Source organism: Maylandia zebra, linkage group LG9, assembly GCF_041146795.1.
Source record: "Maylandia zebra isolate NMK-2024a linkage group LG9, Mzebra_GT3a, whole genome shotgun sequence".
Classification (NCBI taxonomy): domain Eukaryota; kingdom Metazoa; phylum Chordata; class Actinopteri; order Cichliformes; family Cichlidae; genus Maylandia; species Maylandia zebra.
Genome location: NC_135175.1, coordinates 22242838 through 22262078, shown reverse-complemented (window position 1 = coordinate 22262078; position 19241 = coordinate 22242838). Strand labels below are relative to the sequence as shown.

The window sequence follows — 19241 nt, the reverse complement described above, 5'->3', positions numbered from 1 at the left end:
GTTAGTTATTTCTCGCAGTGAAATTTACAGCCTGACATCTTTATGAAAAGCCAGCGCTGTGTGCAGCCAAACAAATAAAAACAGGATTGTGAGAAACCGCAGACGACTCTTCTGTCAAGCAACATCATGTAATTTTACGTTCCGACATATGTCGCGCTAGACATATTCACTTTCCCACACAGGGAGCCGCAGGCAGGCAACCTGCGTCTCATGTAGACATCATGTAACCGGAAATTACAGCCAGAAAAATAACCTACACAACTTCGTATTTGCACAGTTGGCATGACAACTCAGACGCAGGAAAATATAGCAACATGTAAACGCAGTAAAATGTGATGTAGCCAGTGGCGGTGTCAAAGTAGCCATATTTGCCAGTATCTAAACAAGAAGTGAAAGTTTTTGTTTTGTTTTGTTTTTTTAATCGTTTCTTACCTTTAGGAATTGGCACAGGGGCTTGAGGAACATCATTGGACAAGACAGAAGTTGCAAACTTGATCGAGGATGAAATCACTAAAACCATGAGGTATTCCATCTCTGCTATAGTGCGTGCTCCAGGTCAGAGAGCTGGGATATTAACTCCCAGCCCGGCAGCAGTGGTCAAGATCAGCCCAGGAGGCTCGTACTATTGGCTCTCGCGATAATACGATTAATAAGGGAGGATTTAGGAAAAAAAAATCAACGAGTAGTGTGATTTCTGGTTGGGAGCCTGTAACTATTCTTTTAGCTCTAGGGAGCTGTCGTATAAGTGCTACAATTCAGGGAAATTAAATAGCAACAGGCGTGGTTCCTTAATTGCAGCTGCAGCTTGAGTTCCCGGTAAAGCCTATGAAGTGAGACGGTGCAGAGGAAAAGATAACGGTATTCATTCACCCCTGGCACAGGGACGTCCTACGCGAAAAGTGTGAGTAAGCGCAGCTGTATTTGAACCCCGCACCCCGTCGGCTGTTAACTGTCCCCTCCCCCCTGAGCACATGGCATCTGGTTGACCAACACTGCTCCCCTTCTGCAGGGAAGTTGAAACAGTTCATTAGTGTAAAAAAAATATATATATAAAAGTCCGTTTCCAGAAATTACTTTCCTTTATAACTATAATAAAAAATAAGTTTTACTTATTTTATTTATTTATTATTTATTATCTCAACTTCTTGTTTTCTTTCTTACTTTCTTGCATATTTCTCACACTTAGACGTTTCAGATGGTCAAAAAACAAAAATAATAATACATTATTAGGATATCATTAGACAAAGAAAACCAGACAAAGCTGTTTGTTTGTTTGTTTGCATCATTATTTCAATATTCAAGGGAAAAAATGCTATACAGACTTATCTGATGCTTATTTTAAATTATTTAACAGTGATTAACCACATTTTTCGGGAGAAAAACACAGAACAATGTCTAAATAACTGACCTCTGTTGAGGTCAGTTATTATGATTCAGTAATAAGAAATAGACTGGCCAAAAACAACATCCACAGGGAGAGTTTCAAAGCCAAAACCACTGTGATTAAAAAGAACACAAAGGCTCATCTCATATTTCCCAAAAGAAAACTCTTGATGATCCCCAAGGCTTTTGAGAAAATATCCCGTGGAGTGAAAAGACAAAAGATTAATTTTTGGGGGGTTTGAGTCCAATTAGATTTGTCATAAAACTAATACCACATTTCATAAAATTAACATGAGAACAATCAGACATGGTGGTAGCAGTGTGGCTGAAGCTGCTTTGCTGCTTGCCATAAGTGATGAAACCAGGAATTCTGCACTCTACCAGAAAAGCAAAATCCTGAAGGAGACTGTTTGGCCATCAGTTTTTTTTTCCATTAGAGAAATTACAGTATGAGAAAGTTTTTCCTTTTTACTTACTTGAATAGTTAAATAATCCTTATAATTGAGTGTAAATAATTTGGTATTATAGCACAAGCTTGAGTTGAATACATATACGATTAGACATGTAAACTTATACAGTTAGAATGCGCAGCTTATGTGACAGTCCAGCTACGAGTAGGATAAAAGCTCTTCGTCCTTTCTGTCTTGGCAGGCTGCAGGCTCCCTGATGGCAGCACGGACAGCAGCCGGTTGTTGCTGGAATCCCATGCGATCTTCCTGGCTATGGATCATTTCATGTATATGTCCTGTTGGTTGAGTAGACCATCCTCCCAAGGACCAACTGGTCCCATCAAATGCAGATCCTCATCCAGGTGATGATATACAGTAGGGAATCCTGTAACATAATCGAGCCGATCGACATATATGAAGCAGCTATGCAATACTACACATGTTAGAGCTGCTGTATGCCCTCAACAAGAAGAAATGAAGGAGAAAGCAGAAACCAGATGATAAATCTGGCTTTCATTAACTGTCACATTGTATTTGTGTTTCCTTGTGTTTTAGTTGACACTGAAACTAATGCCTTCTGTGATTTGTGTCCCTGGTTCATTATTAAGAGTAACAGACTTGTCCCCCAGCTCAGACCATTTCTTCCTGGTAAACACTTTGCATGGCTGTTGTAATCACTGCCAGAAGATTGTTTTGCTTAATGACATCACCAGAATCGTGGTTTTAAATTTAGAGTGAGAACCTTTATTACTTCTTTCCAGTGAGGCCCTGATAGAACTATAAAATGTAGAGTCATGCCAGAAAGTTGGTATTGGATGTTTGACTTTGATTTCAGCTGTTCTCTTGTTTTTGTTTTTAATTTCTTCTTTTTTGGTAAGTCAGTGTGTAACTGACACTATAGCAAGCACTGGGCAGGCACGCTTGTTGAAATTAGTGTGTCATTAGTGTCATGAGAAAATTACCTCTTTAAATCTTGCTGTCTGTCTTGAATAGAAATACTTTCAACAACAGAGATTCCTCCTATTCGGAAACTCAAACTAACGCAGACCAAGTTATAACAGTAGAACAACCCTTGCTTTTGCACTTTTGCAAAAATTTCAGTCCAATCATTCACAGCCAAAAGAAGGATTAAAGCAATTTGACAGCTCAGCACCAAACATATAACTTATAACAGGGATTTTTGCCCTGTGGGTTTGTGAGGGAACTCTCTGCAGCTGGAAAATAAAAGTGTTTGTGGTGCAAAACCTAATGTTTTATTTTGGAAGCTTGTGACAGGAATATGCTACAACCATTGCTTCAGTTCACTGACTAAATATCCATTAGATATCTGAAAAAGCTAATGTAATGTTCTTTAGATTTGATTACACCCTGACAAAAATGTCCAGAAGTCATACAGGGTATTTCATTTTCTGCCAGAGACAGTAATTGGAAATGTGACATACCATAGAGCTGCAAAAAAAGCAGGAGGCCATCTATAGAGTTTTGTCTGCACTGAAGATTGAAGTAATGACATGTCAAGAGTCCACGGTGGTGGCAGTAGCACTGTTGACAAGTTTAAACATTGGGTATGTGGTGTGGGTGAGAAAATTGCATTTAATTACACAAAAATGGGCAAGTGCAGGGTACAGAAACTGGGAGATGGCTGCGGTGACGGGGGTAATGGCAGAGACGCCATTAGCTCATCGTTGCAACAAGACACACCTGGACCTCATTATCCCCACTCTATCTGCCTGCGTATCAGGGGATACTTGGAGACTTTGGATGGCAACACGGTTAAATACAGCTGTTTATCAACCTTTAAAAGGAATGCCGGCTGTTTGAAAGTTTCCTGCAGCACAGGTGGTGTGTTCTTAAGCCCGCCTTTTAATTTAAGCTCATTTTTGTGGAAAACAAGAACACACAAGCCTCCAGCATTCACTGTCACTTGAAGTGAGTAAAAGGCTAAATAGTGTTGTAGCTCCCTGACGACAGCAGACCATCCGCTATTTTTGGCAGTGTTGTGGAGACAGTGGGTTTAAAAGCGCTGCTTAAATTTAATCAAGCTGCAAGAAGAAACAGATGATTCATTAGGGAGACAGGTCTCAAAGAAGATGCTCAATACTGAACAGAAAACAGCAAAAATGGCTTAAAAAGATGAGAGAAACAGGGACAATTGAAGACAAAACTGCTCATTAACTGGTAACTAACACAAACAATAGTGAGAATAAAATGTAAAGAATAATATATATTACTCATTTAATTCATGTCAGTGCAATAGTTTAGGAAATATATAAACCAGAATATTGACTATCTGTCAGTTGGCCCTGGATTTTGTTCTACTTTGTGCTCTATTTTTAACACAACCCTCTTTTTCTGGTATGGTTTTGCAATTGCACTGGTGAGTCACATATAACAGAAACCCCTAAAGCATTCATGAGAACCCGCAACTGCACTGTGATTGTAAAAGAATGGGTTTTATTTTTATCCCAATCCTTTGATCACTTCACAGAAAGTGTAATTACTAGTCCAGATCAATGGAAAGAGTAAAACTCATTTTTCTTACTTCAGCAGGTCATCTTCCCGAGCACCCAGTACGTCACCACGTCATCGCCTGGCTCCTGTGGTCACATTTATGGGATTTTAGGACTTCCATTGGCCCAGGGTGTGGCTGAGGGATTCCTCGAAGGAAGTGCTAGAAGGTAACACTGCATTTAATCTTAGACCAAAGACCTTTAAATAGCACAGCGTGCACATTTGTTATAGTCACAGAGTCTAGCTGCACAAGGGGAAAGGGTTTAGATATGGATTAATTCCCTCTTTACGTGGATGGCTTTTTATCTACTGAAAACAGGCCACAGCTTACTGTAACCACTTGAGGCAGCAGTTTGTATTTATCAAGTGTATAGTTTCTTGCAATTCTTAAATATATGTGAGTTCTAGTCTTATGAATGTCCATTTCTACTGGACAAGCTGGAGTTTTGAGACACATGTAATAAGCTCTTTTTTCCAGACTTTCATTTGAATGTCATCAGTAGGCTGCAAAGTTAGAACCGCAAGGCCTCAAAATGTGTACCAGAAGTGGGTTAAGGAAAAGAAGATTCAACCTTGTAGTAAACCTGCCAATATAGTGCCACCTCATCACTATAAATATGTGTACATACCCTACTAATTTGGTTTTCCAAATGCAGTTTGGAGGACAAGTAATTGTTGCCTTGATTCTGTTCACTGACAGTAGTTGGTTCAGTGCATCTGATATGTGACATCTATATCTCAGTGGTCACAAGGGAAGCTTGGGTGTGTGGTTAAGTTCACAATTTAGAAAGTGTAGAGTAGGATTTTGGTCCTTTTTCCCACAGATTTTAAGATGTCATCAACTACCAAAGGGTTGTGGTTTTGTCATAAATTTTACGAAATATTAAACAGCCCTGTTTTTACTTGGTTTGCTCATTATGTTTATACTGCTTACTATTGTTCCCACTGTGCTCTAGTCTTTAGATTTCCAGCTTCAATAGTAGGTAGAAGCAGTACGGCACCCTGTGGCTGTTTCAGCAAGACAGTGCCTATCCCCACTGTCCCACTTCTGGATCGGGAGTATAATCAGACACTTCCCTAGCTTTAACATTTAGTACTGATATGTCTCCGATTATATATGCCAACTGCAATCAAGCGTTTGCAATAACTGGCACAAGTGTTTAACATCGCAGTGGAGGAATTTTGGCCACCTTATCTTTCCAGAATTGTTTTAATTTAGTCCCACTAGAGGATTTTTAGCATGAATAGCTTTTTTTAATGTTATGCCAAAGCATCCTAATCAGATTTAAGTTTGAACTTTGACTAGGCCATTCCAAAACCTTAATTTTGTTTTCTTTTTTTAGCCATTTAATGGTGGACTTGCTTATGTTTTTTTTTTTATCATTATTCTGTTGCATAATCCAAGTGTACTTGAGCTTGAAGATTTGAAACGATAACTGGACTTTAGGATTTTCTGGTACAGAGAAGAATTCATGGTTCCAGTTACAGCAGAAGCAGGAGACCATCACACTACCACCACCGTGTTTCACTGCTGGTTTGATATTCTTTTAATGAAATGCTGTGTTAGTTCTACACCCTAACCCTTTTCGTAATCCATGGATGACATTTTTGCCCAGTCTCTTTCTTATTGTTAAATCATGAAAACTTTGACTGATTTTAACTAAAACAAATGAGGCATGCACTTCTTTACAGTATGTTCTGGGTTCTTTTGTGACCTCTTGGATGAGCTGTTGAGGTGATCTTGGAGTAATTTTGGTAGGCTAGCCACTCCTGGGAACCTTCCTCAGTGTTTTCTATTTGTGGATAATGGTTTTCTGACATCTCAAAGCTTTAGAAACATCTTTGTAACCCTTTACAAGCGGATAGATTTCAGTTACTTTGTTTCCCATTTGTTCTTTATTTATTTAGATCAGGGGTGGGGAACTCCAGGCCTCGAGGGCCGGTGTCCTGCAGGTTTTAAATGTGTCCTTGATCCAACACAGCTGATTCAAATGGCTAAATTACCTCCTCGGCATGTCTTGAAGTTCTCCAGAGGCCTGGTAACAAACTAATCATTTGTTCAGGTGTGTTGACCCAGAGTGATATCTGAAACCTGCAGGACACCAGCCCTTGAGGCCTGAAGTTGCCCCACCCCTGATTTAGATCATGGTATGATCTGTTGCTTTTGAGATCTTTCAGCCTACTTCAGTTTCTCAGACAGTTTCTACTCAAGTGATTGAGATTTGACTTTCTCGTGTGACTTTCCACACTTAATTCAGGATTTAACAATGGGGCAATTACTTTTCCACACAGAGTGAGGTAGGTTTGGATAAGAACTGACACTAACATTCAATCATCTTTGTCTGATATTACAATATGTGTGATGATCTGAAACATTAAGTGTGACAGATCTGCAAAGAAATAAGAAATCAAGAAGCAGGCAAATACTTTTTCCACAGCTCTGTATATACATGTATTATAGTGTTGGTCTTAAAAAAATCTCTCTCAATTCTGATGGCAAAAGAGCCAAACGGGACAGGCGGCAAAAAAAAAAAAAAAAAATCTCTCTAAAACACAAATGTCTGTTTCATTTTTTGACTAGTTTGTCAAAAATCTTTCTTTCTTTTTTTATTTACAAATTAAAACAGCTTCTAAATCTTTTTTGTAAACAAGCTGTTTCTGATACACTTACCTTCATAGGCACGGGCAGTCTAAACTGACTCCAGTCCAGTCTAAACTGACTCCAGTCCAGTCTTTCTTATTTCAGTGTAAAAGCAAACAACCATCCCCCATTTTATACTTTACATCTGTTTTCTTCTACCCTTGTGGGTATATAGTGTTTTCTTAGGCTCCATTTGCACAGATGTTGCTTCAGCCATTTGTTTATCACCCTGGGTTTAAAATACAGATACCAGAAATTCCACTCTCTGTATACTGTTGGGAGACAATTGTAGTCACTGCAACACAGAGCAATCTGCGTTCCATTTTATTCTCAGAGCAGAACAGCAAATGTAATGAGAAAACGTGTTTTCTATTCCAGCTTGGGTTTCGCCGATTTATCACAATACTAATAGGATATGCTTATTGCATGCATGACAAATGCTAACAGATGTTAAAATGAATTTTAACATCTTTCAACATCATTAAAAATATGCAGAGTGATTACACCAAGCAGTTCAGTTAATATAAAATAATCAGCCAAACTTGTGAATCGATTACTACTATAATGCTGGCTTGTTGCTAGAGCTGAAGAATAAATTTGTTTCATATCACAGTTATGATTTCTAACAAAGGAAATCACAATCTGCAAATACAGTTTTAAAAGTATAGATTGTTAATACTTCATTCGAATTAATACGGTTATATTTTTGTAATGTTTGACAAATGTTTTTTGATCTGAGTTTGTATTTTTTCATTGCAACGTCAATATTGAACTACAGCTTGACTTCAAAAACCTTTTAATGTTGTAAATCACAAGTCAGGAATACAAATAATTCAGCCCATCTAGTTTCCCGAACCGACACGTCTGCTTAACCCACCACTGTTGTAGTATATTAAATATGTTTGACTCACAGATGTTTATTTTTTGTGTAACCAATTGTGTCATTTTTAAGTATATGTATTGCAAAATATTACACAGTTATCGAAAGCAAATGTGTTTAATTATAATGAAGTTTCAGATGTTTTGCACAACACATTGTTGTTTTTCCAGAATGTTTTTCACAGTCTGGAACATGTCAGGCATCAAAATTGCCGCACCGACATCAGTGAGGTCATTCTGTGTGGTCTGAATATGTAATTCCTAACAAATCTGGAATGTTCCTTGGAAACATGATAGCTTATAGCAGTAACAGCAGTAACAACTCCAGTAAATTCTGTAATGTGTGCTCTTTTACAGTACATGTCAAAGGAGAGTGATTTTTTTCTAAGGAAGTCTTCTAAATCCTTGTTAAATTGAATTTGCAACAATAAAGGGATTGCTCCTCACAACAGATAGTAAAGTTCCCAGTGGTGTTGATTGAAATGTGGGGTCACAAAGAGTTCAAAGGTGACAGTTTTACACCTGGTGGTAATATTTGTAACAAGCTGTGGTGAAATGTTAGCTGTGTGTGTTACCATTTTTGCAGGCATCTACATAGCGCTACATTGTTAATCTCAAAAAACTGTTCCTCATTTTTCATGGTTGAAAACCAGGGTAAGTTTAAGTACAGAATTACAGTTGTCAGAAAAATAGATTATATTTAGTTATGTTAGTGAGGTTATGTACTTAAAAAGTTAGGTACACACTCTCTGTTTCCATAGGAATTAACAGGGTAATTAGCAGCCGTGTGCTGCTAATCAAATATACCTCATTAATTTGATGATGACCAAGTATGAGGACATCTATAAAAGCAGATGTTTTGTCAGTTTGCTGGTCTGGAGCATTCAGGTGTGTGCCACAATCTTCCAAAGACTAGACATCCCAGTAAATCCACGTCAAGTTCAGACTGTACAATACTCCGAAAAACTGCAGAGCTACACGTTGGACTCTACAGGCCTCAGTTAGCATATTAAATGTAAAAGTTCATTAAGCACAATTGGAGAAAGACTAAACAAATATGGTTTATCTGGAAGGGTTGCCAGAAGAAAGCCTCCACTCTCTAAAAATTACATGTCTTTGGAAAGTTGCTTTTGAACAAAGCTAAACACTGGAACAATTTGGAGATGTTTGATGCACACTGCCACATTTGGTGAAAACCAAACACAGCTCATACCAACTGTCACCTTAAAGTCACTAAAGTGACCATGAACTCCTCTGTATACCAAAGTATTCTAGAATAAAATGTGAGGTCATCTGTTTAACACCTAAAGCTTGGCCAAAACTGAGTTATGCAACATGACAATGATAGCCAAGAAAGCAACAAATCTACAGAATTACTAAAAAAGAAAAGAATCAAGGTGTTGCCCAGTAAATAGCCCAGTAAAGGTCCAGACCTTAACCTAATTAACATGCCAGTACCGTAAGAGCTGTACATAAACAAATGTCTGTAAAGTTCAATGAACTGAAGCAACACTGTAAAGAAGAGTGGGTCAAAATTTCTCCACAACAATGTGAGAGACTAATGAAGTCAAATAATCGTGCAGTCACAGTGTCTCTGTAGTGTATTGGTTTATACATCTGCCAAACCAATGAAGGATTCCTGATCCCTGATTCTTGTAGCAATCCCTTATGAACAGGAGACCAGCTAATAGTAGCTATACTGTATATGTATTTGTGTTAGAATGCTAAAGTTAGCATTCTAATATACAAAGACTGACTTGGCTTGTTTACACTGGCTTATACTGAGCTGCCATAGTGATGCCCCTGTAATATGGTGGACTAGTACTGCCTATATTTACTCATCTCCTTCTTTGCTGTGGGTATTGGGCACTAGTTTGGGAGGTTTTTGTGTGTCACAATTGCTGTGAACAAGTGGTTGTTATGGGGTTGGATTCATTGAAGGCAGTTTATTTGATTGTACTGATACTCTGGTCTATTTATACCCAATACAATGCTGTGATATTTTGTTTCTCTGTGCCTACTATGTGACACAGCCTAAAGGCAGAGTTGGTTTACTGAGGCTAGAGTGATTATCAGCCCTTTACTTACAGGGCGTTGGGTCTTGGAGGACAACTGTTGTTTCCTGTTAAAGTTGTCACCATAGTGAAGTGTGGCATAGCTTGAACTGTGTGTTGTATCCCTTTTGCAAGTGGGACACTGGACTATTTTGTCCCTTCACTTTTATGATCAGTGTACTAATAAATTATCTTTTAGAATTTTATTGGTTGTCATCTTTTGCCCACGGCTGAGAAGGTTGGTCAGATCTAGAATCTGTGTGTGTGTTACAGCCCTTTCATAAACCCTTTAATAAAAGAATGGATGTCACTTGAAGCCTAGAAGAGCTAGGCTTACTTGCACATACAGAAAATGTGACTTGCTCTATCATAGACATCGCCCGTCCACAACAATCTGACCATCTATCCACGTCAGTACTACTGCAAATATAACCACTGCCATACCTATGTCATGAGAAGAATTTTATTTGATGATCAGAAAAAAAGGAAAAAATGGCATGAAGTGTTATTTTTAATCACATCCTCCTTCCTCCACGTGCACTCCTCCACACTATTTTCCAACCACAGCTTAATTATCTGTACCACTCAGAGAAGTAGGACATCATGTATTCCGGAAAATATTGCCATATAACATGAAAACCATCTGCACCACAAAAATAGCTGAAACTTGATATTTGCCATGATTCACACATATCCTTAAGTATAATACAAACCCTATATATAAGAGAAATTTGCCCTTAAATAGTTACCTTATAAGGAAGCTCTTAATATAACTTAGTAATGATAATTTTCATAAACACCAGGCTCATCAAAAGATACGAGTATTTTCACAGCAGATAATTTTTGTCATAACAAAAGGTGCTGTTGTTGAAAAGGCTGTTGTAAATGAGAATTACTTGGACTTATCCAATGAAGGTTTGCAGCTTATTTCAGAAGGGAGAAAATGAATAGTTTTCGTTTCCCTCTTCATTCTGCACCTCAGATCAGGTTTTTCCATTAAAAATTCAACATTCAGAAACATTAACAAAGATGTTTTAAGGAAACCGATGAAAGACCAGATGAAGGTGGTTACCAAGCACAGTGCCTTTACATAACCGTTTACAAGGTCTGAGCATTGTTATTAAACATATTGAAATGACTATAACAAAGAAGTTCATTCATAGTACTAAAGTTGAACTTTTTCACTATCAGTGGTTGTTAATGGTCAGTTTCTACTCATTTTAGTATTGAAATCAAAAGAACATCACACATCACGGTTCTTTTTATTTTTTATTGATGTTTTTCCATGGACTATTTGCACAATCTAAGCGTAGCTCATTTCCATTCATTGCGTGACTAAACAGTTTATCAGTTTACAGTAATAGTGCAAAAGTAGAAGAATAAGGACTCTAACTGTTTTTGTTATATAACTGACTGAAAATAGCAAAGTTCCCTTTTTTAAGATCACATTCTGGCTGAATTTTTTGGCGTTTAAACACAATCAAAGAGCCTTCAGAGGATCTAGCACCAGCATCTTATACTACTACTGTATTATAAGAAAAGGAAAGGCCCATGCTAGTGGCGAGAATGGGATTGGATTTTATTTCAACTGAGTATTATCTTAACCAACTGTATGCAAAGAAAAAAAAACAGACTTCATAAAAGACATCTATTAAGTTTTTATTTAGGTTTCGCATAATTAAGGGGTTTAAAAAATTATGTTTATAAAGAGAGAAATATATCCACTTATGGCTATTCTAAAAACAAGTGTCAATACATTAAAGGCAGAATAAAACACTCTGGACACCAAAAAAAATGTAAGTTTACACCAGTAATATTATCTCTTCCAACTGGCAGTTTAAAGTACTTTTACAAAAATAAAAGCTTAAGTATTAATATGTAAAAATGGCTTATGATGGAGGCTAATTTTTCAGGTTTGTAAAGTCACAGATTACACAGTCATGGTGAAAAAAATATTTCACAAAGAATGTTTGACACATAACGCCTTTGCTACAATACTTTATACCACCCCTAATCACACCGATTGCCACAATTAATATGTATTATAATTTTAAATTGAAGTATGGTGAAAGAGTACCAATGTTCATTTTCTGCAAAATATTACTCTATTGTACTGGAAACTACAATATTGTGATACATGTAAAACTGTCATATAGGATATTAATGTAAAAGGTAAACATAATCAAAATTAAATGTAATATAAAAGAAAATGGAAGCAATATATGGATATTAAAATCATATAATGTACAAAATGATTTAAGAAAACAAACCAGTGAACGCTTTATGTTCATAGTATCAGGTGCAGGTGTGTAACGTCCAGAGCCAGTAGTGACCAACACTGTAATACAGTAGTAGCATGCATTTCAACCTGAGTTTATCAAAAAAATATACAATGTCATCAGATACTAATAACATTAGCAAGTATTTATATCGTTCATCTGGGCTGCTTATTCTTAAATGAATATCTAGCTCCCTCTAGTGGGGAAGACAAGAACAGTATGTCAAGCTTATAGCACATCCTTTCTACTTCCCACCCACCCTTTCCTTTAAAAAAAAAAACTGTGGAAAAAAATATTTTATGGTATTATAACTTCTGTTCACAGACAAGTACAATCATAGCTCACAGACACACAAACACTTGTTCAAAGCAGTGCGCACAGACATCGCTATGTGTGGCAAATGACCAAAACATAAAGCAATAAAAAACAGGGCACTGGATATCAGAACTACAGATAACTGAATTAAACGAGTTCCTTAGTTCTCACACAGTAGATACAAGCAGAGTAGATTAAGTAAATTAGTATCTTTACTTGTAATGTGACCAAATTGCATATGAGGGTTTCATACTAATCATATTAACACCAAACCATTTTTTCCTACACCACTGTGCTCCGTTTTTGTTTCCTTGTATATAAATGTATCTTTACCCTAAACGTTATTTTGCAGTAATAGCAAAGTTTTTTCGGGGTTCCAGATTGACTTAATGGTCACAATGTAAAACACACAGCAAAAAATATATTAAAAAAAACATTTCCTTTAAATAATTACAAGATAATAATTATAATAATGAAATCTTCATGAACACTGGCTAAACTAAAACTGCATTTTGCACTTTCAGCCCAATGACATGATTTTGCAACAAACCTGAGCAGCTAAGACTAAAACAAACCTTCTATTTCTTTGTTCATGCAAAGTGTTGACGTTGAGGTACCATTTGGTACTTTCTTTAAACTATTCCTTTGAAGGCTGTTCGATGTTAGGGCATTTGGGACTAATCATCATGGCTTTGAGGCCTCGTTCTTCTTCCAGAGGTACAAGGAAATGCGGTTTGGCTCCTAGTTAGTTGACTCAAAGAACATGAAATCCTGTATGCAAAATAAGGAAAAAGAAAGCGTTCATAAAAATGTTTAAAAATGTAACGATGTAATGCTTAATCGTCTGTTAAAATGCATCAGCCAAAGCATATATAAAATTTGTACTGCCAATTTTCTAGAAAAGTAAAAACATATTGAAAGAATTTAGCAAACTCTGTTTTCTATTAGTTGAAATTCAGGTGATTCTAAACCACATTTCCCACTAAATGAGGGCAAAGTTACACATTAAGTCAGTCGGTCAGCTGCTGGTTGACTGTGTTGAAAATTACACCTAATCTGCAGCTCAAGAACTCTAAAATTATATCCTTTACAAAGCCTTAACATGACATCATATAATCATTTTGATTAAAAGGTAAGTGAAGGTTGAACTTACAATGAGAAAACATGCGCCGATCATCACAGCCTTGATTTTCACATCCAGATCCATGGGAAACTGGATACCAAAGTTGTCTGAATCTGTGAATGCCTCCCTAAGAAGCCCTGTCCACTGCTTACTGATTTTCCCAATCTTGCTGACTTCATCGATTGTTAAAATCTGTGGAAAGAGTTGCATAAGAAAACAGATTGTGCACATGTGTTGCATTAGCGTAAAGGTCATTCCCTGGACTTGTTTGGTTTTACTGGAACAGGATCATCGAACAGCTCATAATTCGATTTTGTTTTTTGCCCGCTGCCACTGAAATCTGAGATTTGTACGCTCCATAATGAGTTCAAAGCAGCTAGGGGATGGTAATATCATGCTTCAGTTACCCTTTCTTTGGATCTGGCAAAAGGCCTGTATCACTGACCCAAATCCCCTTCACAGCTCAATCTAATAAAACTAGCTGAGCCATGGAACAAAGCCTACACTATGCCACACAAGAGCATGCCCTGTGCAGTGGCTTCATTCAAGCCATGGGCTTGTGTTACTGGAAACACATTTCTCGCTTCAGAGCACGAGGAGGCTTCCTTTAAAAAAATAATGTCCAGTGGGTGTGAATGTAACCATGTCATGTTGTGTTTTCACAAATTTCACAGATTTCTCTGTGTTTGGGTAAACCCACCTCAAAGTCAACATCTGGAAGGCAGCTCCATCCGCAGAAAGGCCCATGAATTTTCAGTACAGGTTCGTTATGTTCGTTAGCAACAATAAATTTAGGGGAGAAGGGATGCCACTGTTGTATCACATAGCCCACTGTGTTGCCGGGGGGAGCCTGCACCTCCAGCTGAATGAAGCGTTATTAAAGAACAGTTTCATTTCTAGTCAGCTTTTAAAAAATACATGTAAAAATCACAGATGTGGTGCAAGGTGTAAACAATGAGTGATTTGGTGATCAAAGGGAAATACTGTAATTTAACATATACAAAGAGGATGTCTCTAAACGTAGTTACTCTCACCTCTTGTAGACAACAAGGGAAGAAGCATGACATGCACTTAAGTGGTCTGGTGACAGTGATGATTTCTTGTCCAAAATTGTCAAGGATGTGGATGGTGAAGGAGCGCAGGGGACCGCAACACTGTCGACTCAGACAGTCGTTCTCCTCGACAGCGTAGAAGACGTTCTGGCCCATGACATTACGAACTTCATACTTATTATTGCTTTCAAAACCAATAAGAGCTGCATGGATTTAAAAAAAAAACAAAAAAACACTGAACAACTGTCGCTAAAGACATCCTTAAAATATGCATGTAGTAAACTATTTACGTACTATACCTTCAATCAACTCAACTTTCTGTTTGATGAGCAGCTGATCTACCTAGAAAACCACATAAGCAATGTTATTTTTTTATGTAACACTTGAGAGGAGCAGCTGTTGGTGGCGTAGTGTTATATATGCTGGCATAAACATAAATAACAGGTGCTGTATTATTTCTCCCTCTCCTCACTGCCACCCAGTCACAGGAAACAGCCCCTCCTCCCTGAGCCTGGTTCCAGGGGCGGATCTACTGTGGTGGCCTGGGGTGGCATGTGCCACCCTAAAATAATCTTTTCCCACCTCTAGTACCACCCAAGATTTGCATATGACAGTTGTTTATTAAAATAATCTATCATTAACACTTTGAGCCTAGCTTCAATTAGCATTGAATATCAATTCTAAAATGAAATATACTGTATAATCCCCCCCCCTCATTAAAAATGGTTCAGCCCCTAAACCAAAATGGCTTTGTTTCTTGTTGTCAGAAGCAACCCACGGCACATTTTTGACGTTTTGTGTAAATTTAGGCGTGTAACAATTTGATTATTTGCTTAGGCTGCTGCCCCCGCGACCTGGCCCCGGACAAAGCGGATGAAGATGGATGGATGGATGGACAATTTGATTATTTCTAATAAGAAGAGTGAAGAAATTTCTAACTGATCCATGTCATGTTGTGTACTTTTCTGGATTGTATACTTATTGGTCTAAGAAAGATACAGATTATGTTTATATGAAACATGTGTATACTTACTGCATTTAATGTATTTATCCATATATAGTACATATTATAGAAGGTAACACCTGCATATGTGTAAAGAAATGGCTTTGATTTTGCCACCTAATCTGATTTCCATGCCACCCTCATGCAACTCTAAGAAAACGTTTCTACATCTGACCCTGCCTGGTTCTGCCAGAGGTTTCTTCCTATTAAAAGGAGTTTTTCTTCCTGCTGTTGCCAGGTGATTGCTTATAGGGGGTTGTGTTATTTTGGGGGAGTTCTCTTCACTATTTTAGGGTTTTTACTTTACTATTAAATTGCCTTGACTCAACTGTTGATGTGATTTGGCACTATAAAAATAACAGTGAAACAGTTCGTTTCACTGTTATTTTTATAGTTCATTGTTTTAATGAGTAGCCCTGGATCTCAGATAGAAATAATCAATAGAATAGAAGAATTATAGCCCTGGATCAATACATTCCCCCCGAATTATGATAACTCTTATCAAAAATGGTAGTAGGGTATTTTTCTCCCCTCTTTGGGTCATTCAAGCAGCAGATAAACTTCAAATCACTTGGCACACACTCATTTTATGAGAGCGAGGCCAGAAGAGACAGAGGGAGCGTTCCCATTACTGTGTTTGTCACTTTTGGCCTCTGGTGGTAACTAAGCTGGAACGTAAGAAGCTTTTTCTAAAACAAAAAAAGGATGAAGGCAATGAGGCGCAGGCGAGGCCAGAGGGATCAGAGAAAAGAGTTGTTGCTATGGCAGCAGAGTAAGGATGTGAGAGCCACTGCCTCATCTACAAACTTTTGCTAGCCAGTTAATCTAGACAAGTTTTGTCACTGTTCAAATTTGTCAAACTTTAAATGGAGCTCTAGAAGCTGAGCAAAGCAGTGGGAACAAACAGTCTAGCATATGAGTACCAATCTATCTCTGATGACTTGATTTTTTTTTGTTCTGAAAGGCAGCCTTTGATTGGATCAGAACAGCCTGGTCTCACATCTTTTACTAATTATAACAACTTACCCTCTGGAATAAACACATGCAGAGCATCTCACTTTATTTTAAGTGGATCAATATACTTTTACCATGGACTTCATTATGTTCTTCTCAACTTTAATGAATGGACCTAAAGCTGCAAGGAATGAAGAAAAAGACTGGTGGCTTCAACTAACTAGCAACTCTTTCCAACAGAGCTTATTCACAGGGCAGATGTTGACTTATCACAGCAAGCAAAAGTGTCACTATTAACAACAAGTGTAACAAGTGTAGCTTGCACAGAATTCAGTCACTTTTTCTTTAATTTTTCACACTCTCCTACTGTGACATGTCTGAATGCCTGTGTGAACATCAGTGGTGATCATCATATGTAGGGTTGTTAGTTACGTCAATTTGGTTAAGCATTCAATTTAAGCTATTTAATTTAGAGGAAATATTGTCAATGCTACACAGCATTTTAATCTATGTAGTCACAAAGGATGAGTAAGTCAGGGTATGTTTCCATAGTTTTCACTGCTATGTGATTTTCTGCTGTGTCAGGTGGCTATTTAATATTAGGAACCAGAAGGAAGGTAATATTGCTCATTATGTCTGGCCTTGAGCATCAATTTAGACTTTTGGCTATGCAGATTGCTCCATTTAGAGTCACTTGTACTTTACCAACCTGCGTCAGGTACTCTAATCCTGGGGGACAGCCTGGTATTCCCGGGCTGGGCACAGCATACATGTTCATACCGTCCAGAGGGAGTTGATGAGACCTGTTGATGAAAAGTGTTTAAAACTGAGAAATGGCGCCATCTTCTGCTTATGTATAATCACAGTCGTGAACAAATGCTGCTAAACCGAAGCAAATGGACAACGATCCGTATATTTTCGACATCTATCTAGTATTTTGAGGTCGATAGAAGAGCCTGGGGGCATCGTTGTGCTCTCTAAGGTCCAGTATATGCTTTTTGTTAACCAACAGCGATGTAGTTAAAGTCCAGAGCGTGGGGGAGCGGCTGCAGACCTACATGGTGGGCGACACAGACATTCTTGGTTGGTTCTGGAAGTGACGAGCTTCTGACGGGGAGACACCAGCTGGAGAAATCCTCTTAGTCCGTTTGTTTACACATAAGACTGCGGGCCTAAAGCCCGTGTGAGCCACACTAACCGTATTCAAGCAAGCAGATCGAGTCAGCGCAGATTTATGTGACCGATCGCGTTAAATATGTTTACTACCCGTGAATGTTTCGTCAGCTGGTGCAGAGAGCGCACCCCGATCTGCCTACTTTGGGATTCAGACAGAGCCAGTCGTTCAAAGCGACGCGCTACAATCAACACGAAAGTGTCTCTACACGCCCTCCGCAGTGCTAACTAGACGCGAGACACCCAGATGTTACAAGAGGGACAAAAAATACTCACCGATTTTAACCTGCTACTTAAAATAATAACGGGCCACTCCGGAACCAAACCAATGGAATAAAACTCGAATCTCATTGGTCGACGTGGTTGTACTTCCCATCTTCATGCACCAATGGCGATATGAGAGTATAGAAATGAACTCAGCAGAAACAAATAGATTTGAGTAGAACTGAACAAAATAGAGCAAAATAAAAAAAGGAATAACTTGCACGATTAGAGCGTTTGCATTACACAAAAGCAAAAGCAAACCAAAAATAGATAAGTATAATTGAAAAAGCAAACATTAATAATTAATGCTATTTAATTTATTCATTCATTATGCACACGTTAGCAGCATATCGGTTTTCCTGGTATTTTCTTTTTCCATCCTCTTGATGTCACCATAAATACGAGGAAACGCAACTCTGTGAAACGGTTTCAAGTATATCCTGTTACCTGTGCATCTTGTTGTGGATTTTACAAAGCAGTCTACAATAAATTCGAGCAGTTAGGTTATTTACACCAATATTAATGGTGCCTTCATAGAAAGCAACCCTTGCCATGTATGGTAATCACATCGCATATGTGTGCTTTTGAACTGCCTGCTGATAACAAGCCGATAGTTTCTTCCGTCTTTAGCAAAACGCAAAAAGCAATCCCCCCCCCCCCCCCCCCCCCCCAGATGTAAATATTTGATTTGTAAGAGTAACATGACAGTTTTCTACTTTGCCTCAATCCATATTATATTTAAAAAAAAAATACAACAGCCTTTCCGGATCTTGGTCATATATGTTAATTTCTTTGCATCGTAAAGGTCAAACTTTTTTTGAATGCAGACAAAATATAATCAGTCACAACAGTTTATCAGACCTGATCTCACACAGTGATTTCTACTACAGAACGTTTTTTTTTTTTTTTTTACAATCCCTTGTTTATGTGCTTTGATTAAGCTCTCAGATGTTATTTTTGTGTCTTCCTGTGTTTTAGTGCTATGATGCAATTGTTGTTTGATAATAAAGTTAATAGTGCAATGTCCAGAGGACTTTCAGATGTTAAGACCATATGCTGCATCCTAAGCATGGATGGCATTTATTAAGATTGTTTCCTTAAGGGTAAGTACCCTGCAGTATATCTGGCTTTAAACTCACTCATTTGGCATTAATACCCTGA

General features: G+C 37.9%; 2 protein-coding genes and 1 long non-coding RNA gene across 5 annotated transcripts in view; 1 reads left to right on the top strand and 2 right to left on the bottom strand.

The window, feature by feature from the left end:
* plod2 (procollagen-lysine, 2-oxoglutarate 5-dioxygenase 2) overlaps window positions 1-845 on the bottom strand; it is a 35878-nt gene extending 35033 nt beyond the window's left edge. Inside the window, exon 1 of one of the 2 annotated variants that reach the window (XM_004546782.4) lies at window positions 433-845. In XM_004546782.4, coding sequence (XP_004546839.1) covers window positions 433-532 — 100 coding nt within the window. In that variant the 5' untranslated portion in view covers window positions 533-845. The remainder of the gene's footprint in view (window positions 1-432) is intronic. The other variant, XM_004546783.5, reaches the window with a different exon arrangement.
* Window positions 768-15999, top strand: LOC112435307 (uncharacterized). Its single transcript, XR_003024537.2, has 4 exons — window positions 768-901; window positions 2035-2194; window positions 4383-4510; window positions 15524-15999. It is a non-coding gene; the product is annotated as an uncharacterized LOC112435307 (long non-coding RNA).
* On the bottom strand, window positions 11174-18197 carry si:ch73-206p6.1 (phospholipid scramblase 1). Of its 2 annotated transcripts, none has more exons than XM_004546780.3 (7): window positions 18093-18197; window positions 17353-17446; window positions 14986-15028; window positions 14669-14889; window positions 14335-14496; window positions 13665-13826; window positions 11174-13282 (listed from the first exon to the last, which is right to left on the bottom strand). In XM_004546780.3, the coding sequence occupies exons 2-7, from the start codon at window positions 17419-17421 to the stop codon at window positions 13253-13255; spliced, it is 687 nt and encodes a 228-aa protein (XP_004546837.1). In that variant the 5' UTR covers window positions 17422-17446; window positions 18093-18197; the 3' UTR covers window positions 11174-13252. The 2 variants fall into 2 exon arrangements, with proteins under 2 accessions (XP_004546837.1, XP_004546836.1); XM_004546779.3 differs by lacking the exon at window positions 18093-18197 and adding an exon at window positions 17702-18060.
* Window positions 18198-19241: the final 1044 nt, after the last annotated feature.

Excerpts from the sequence above, each read along its gene's own strand:
- si:ch73-206p6.1 (XM_004546779.3), bottom strand. The coding sequence starts at position 17,721 with ATGTCTGTGTCGCCCACCAT. Across the intron at positions 13,827-14,334 it reads TTCCAGATGTTGACTTTGAG|ATTTTAACAATCGATGAAGT; the intron begins GTGGGTTTACCC and ends CTCTTTCCACAG. Across the intron at positions 13,283-13,664 it reads TCGGCGCATGTTTTCTCATT|GATTTCATGTTCTTTGAGTC; the intron begins GTAAGTTCAACC and ends TTTTGCATACAG.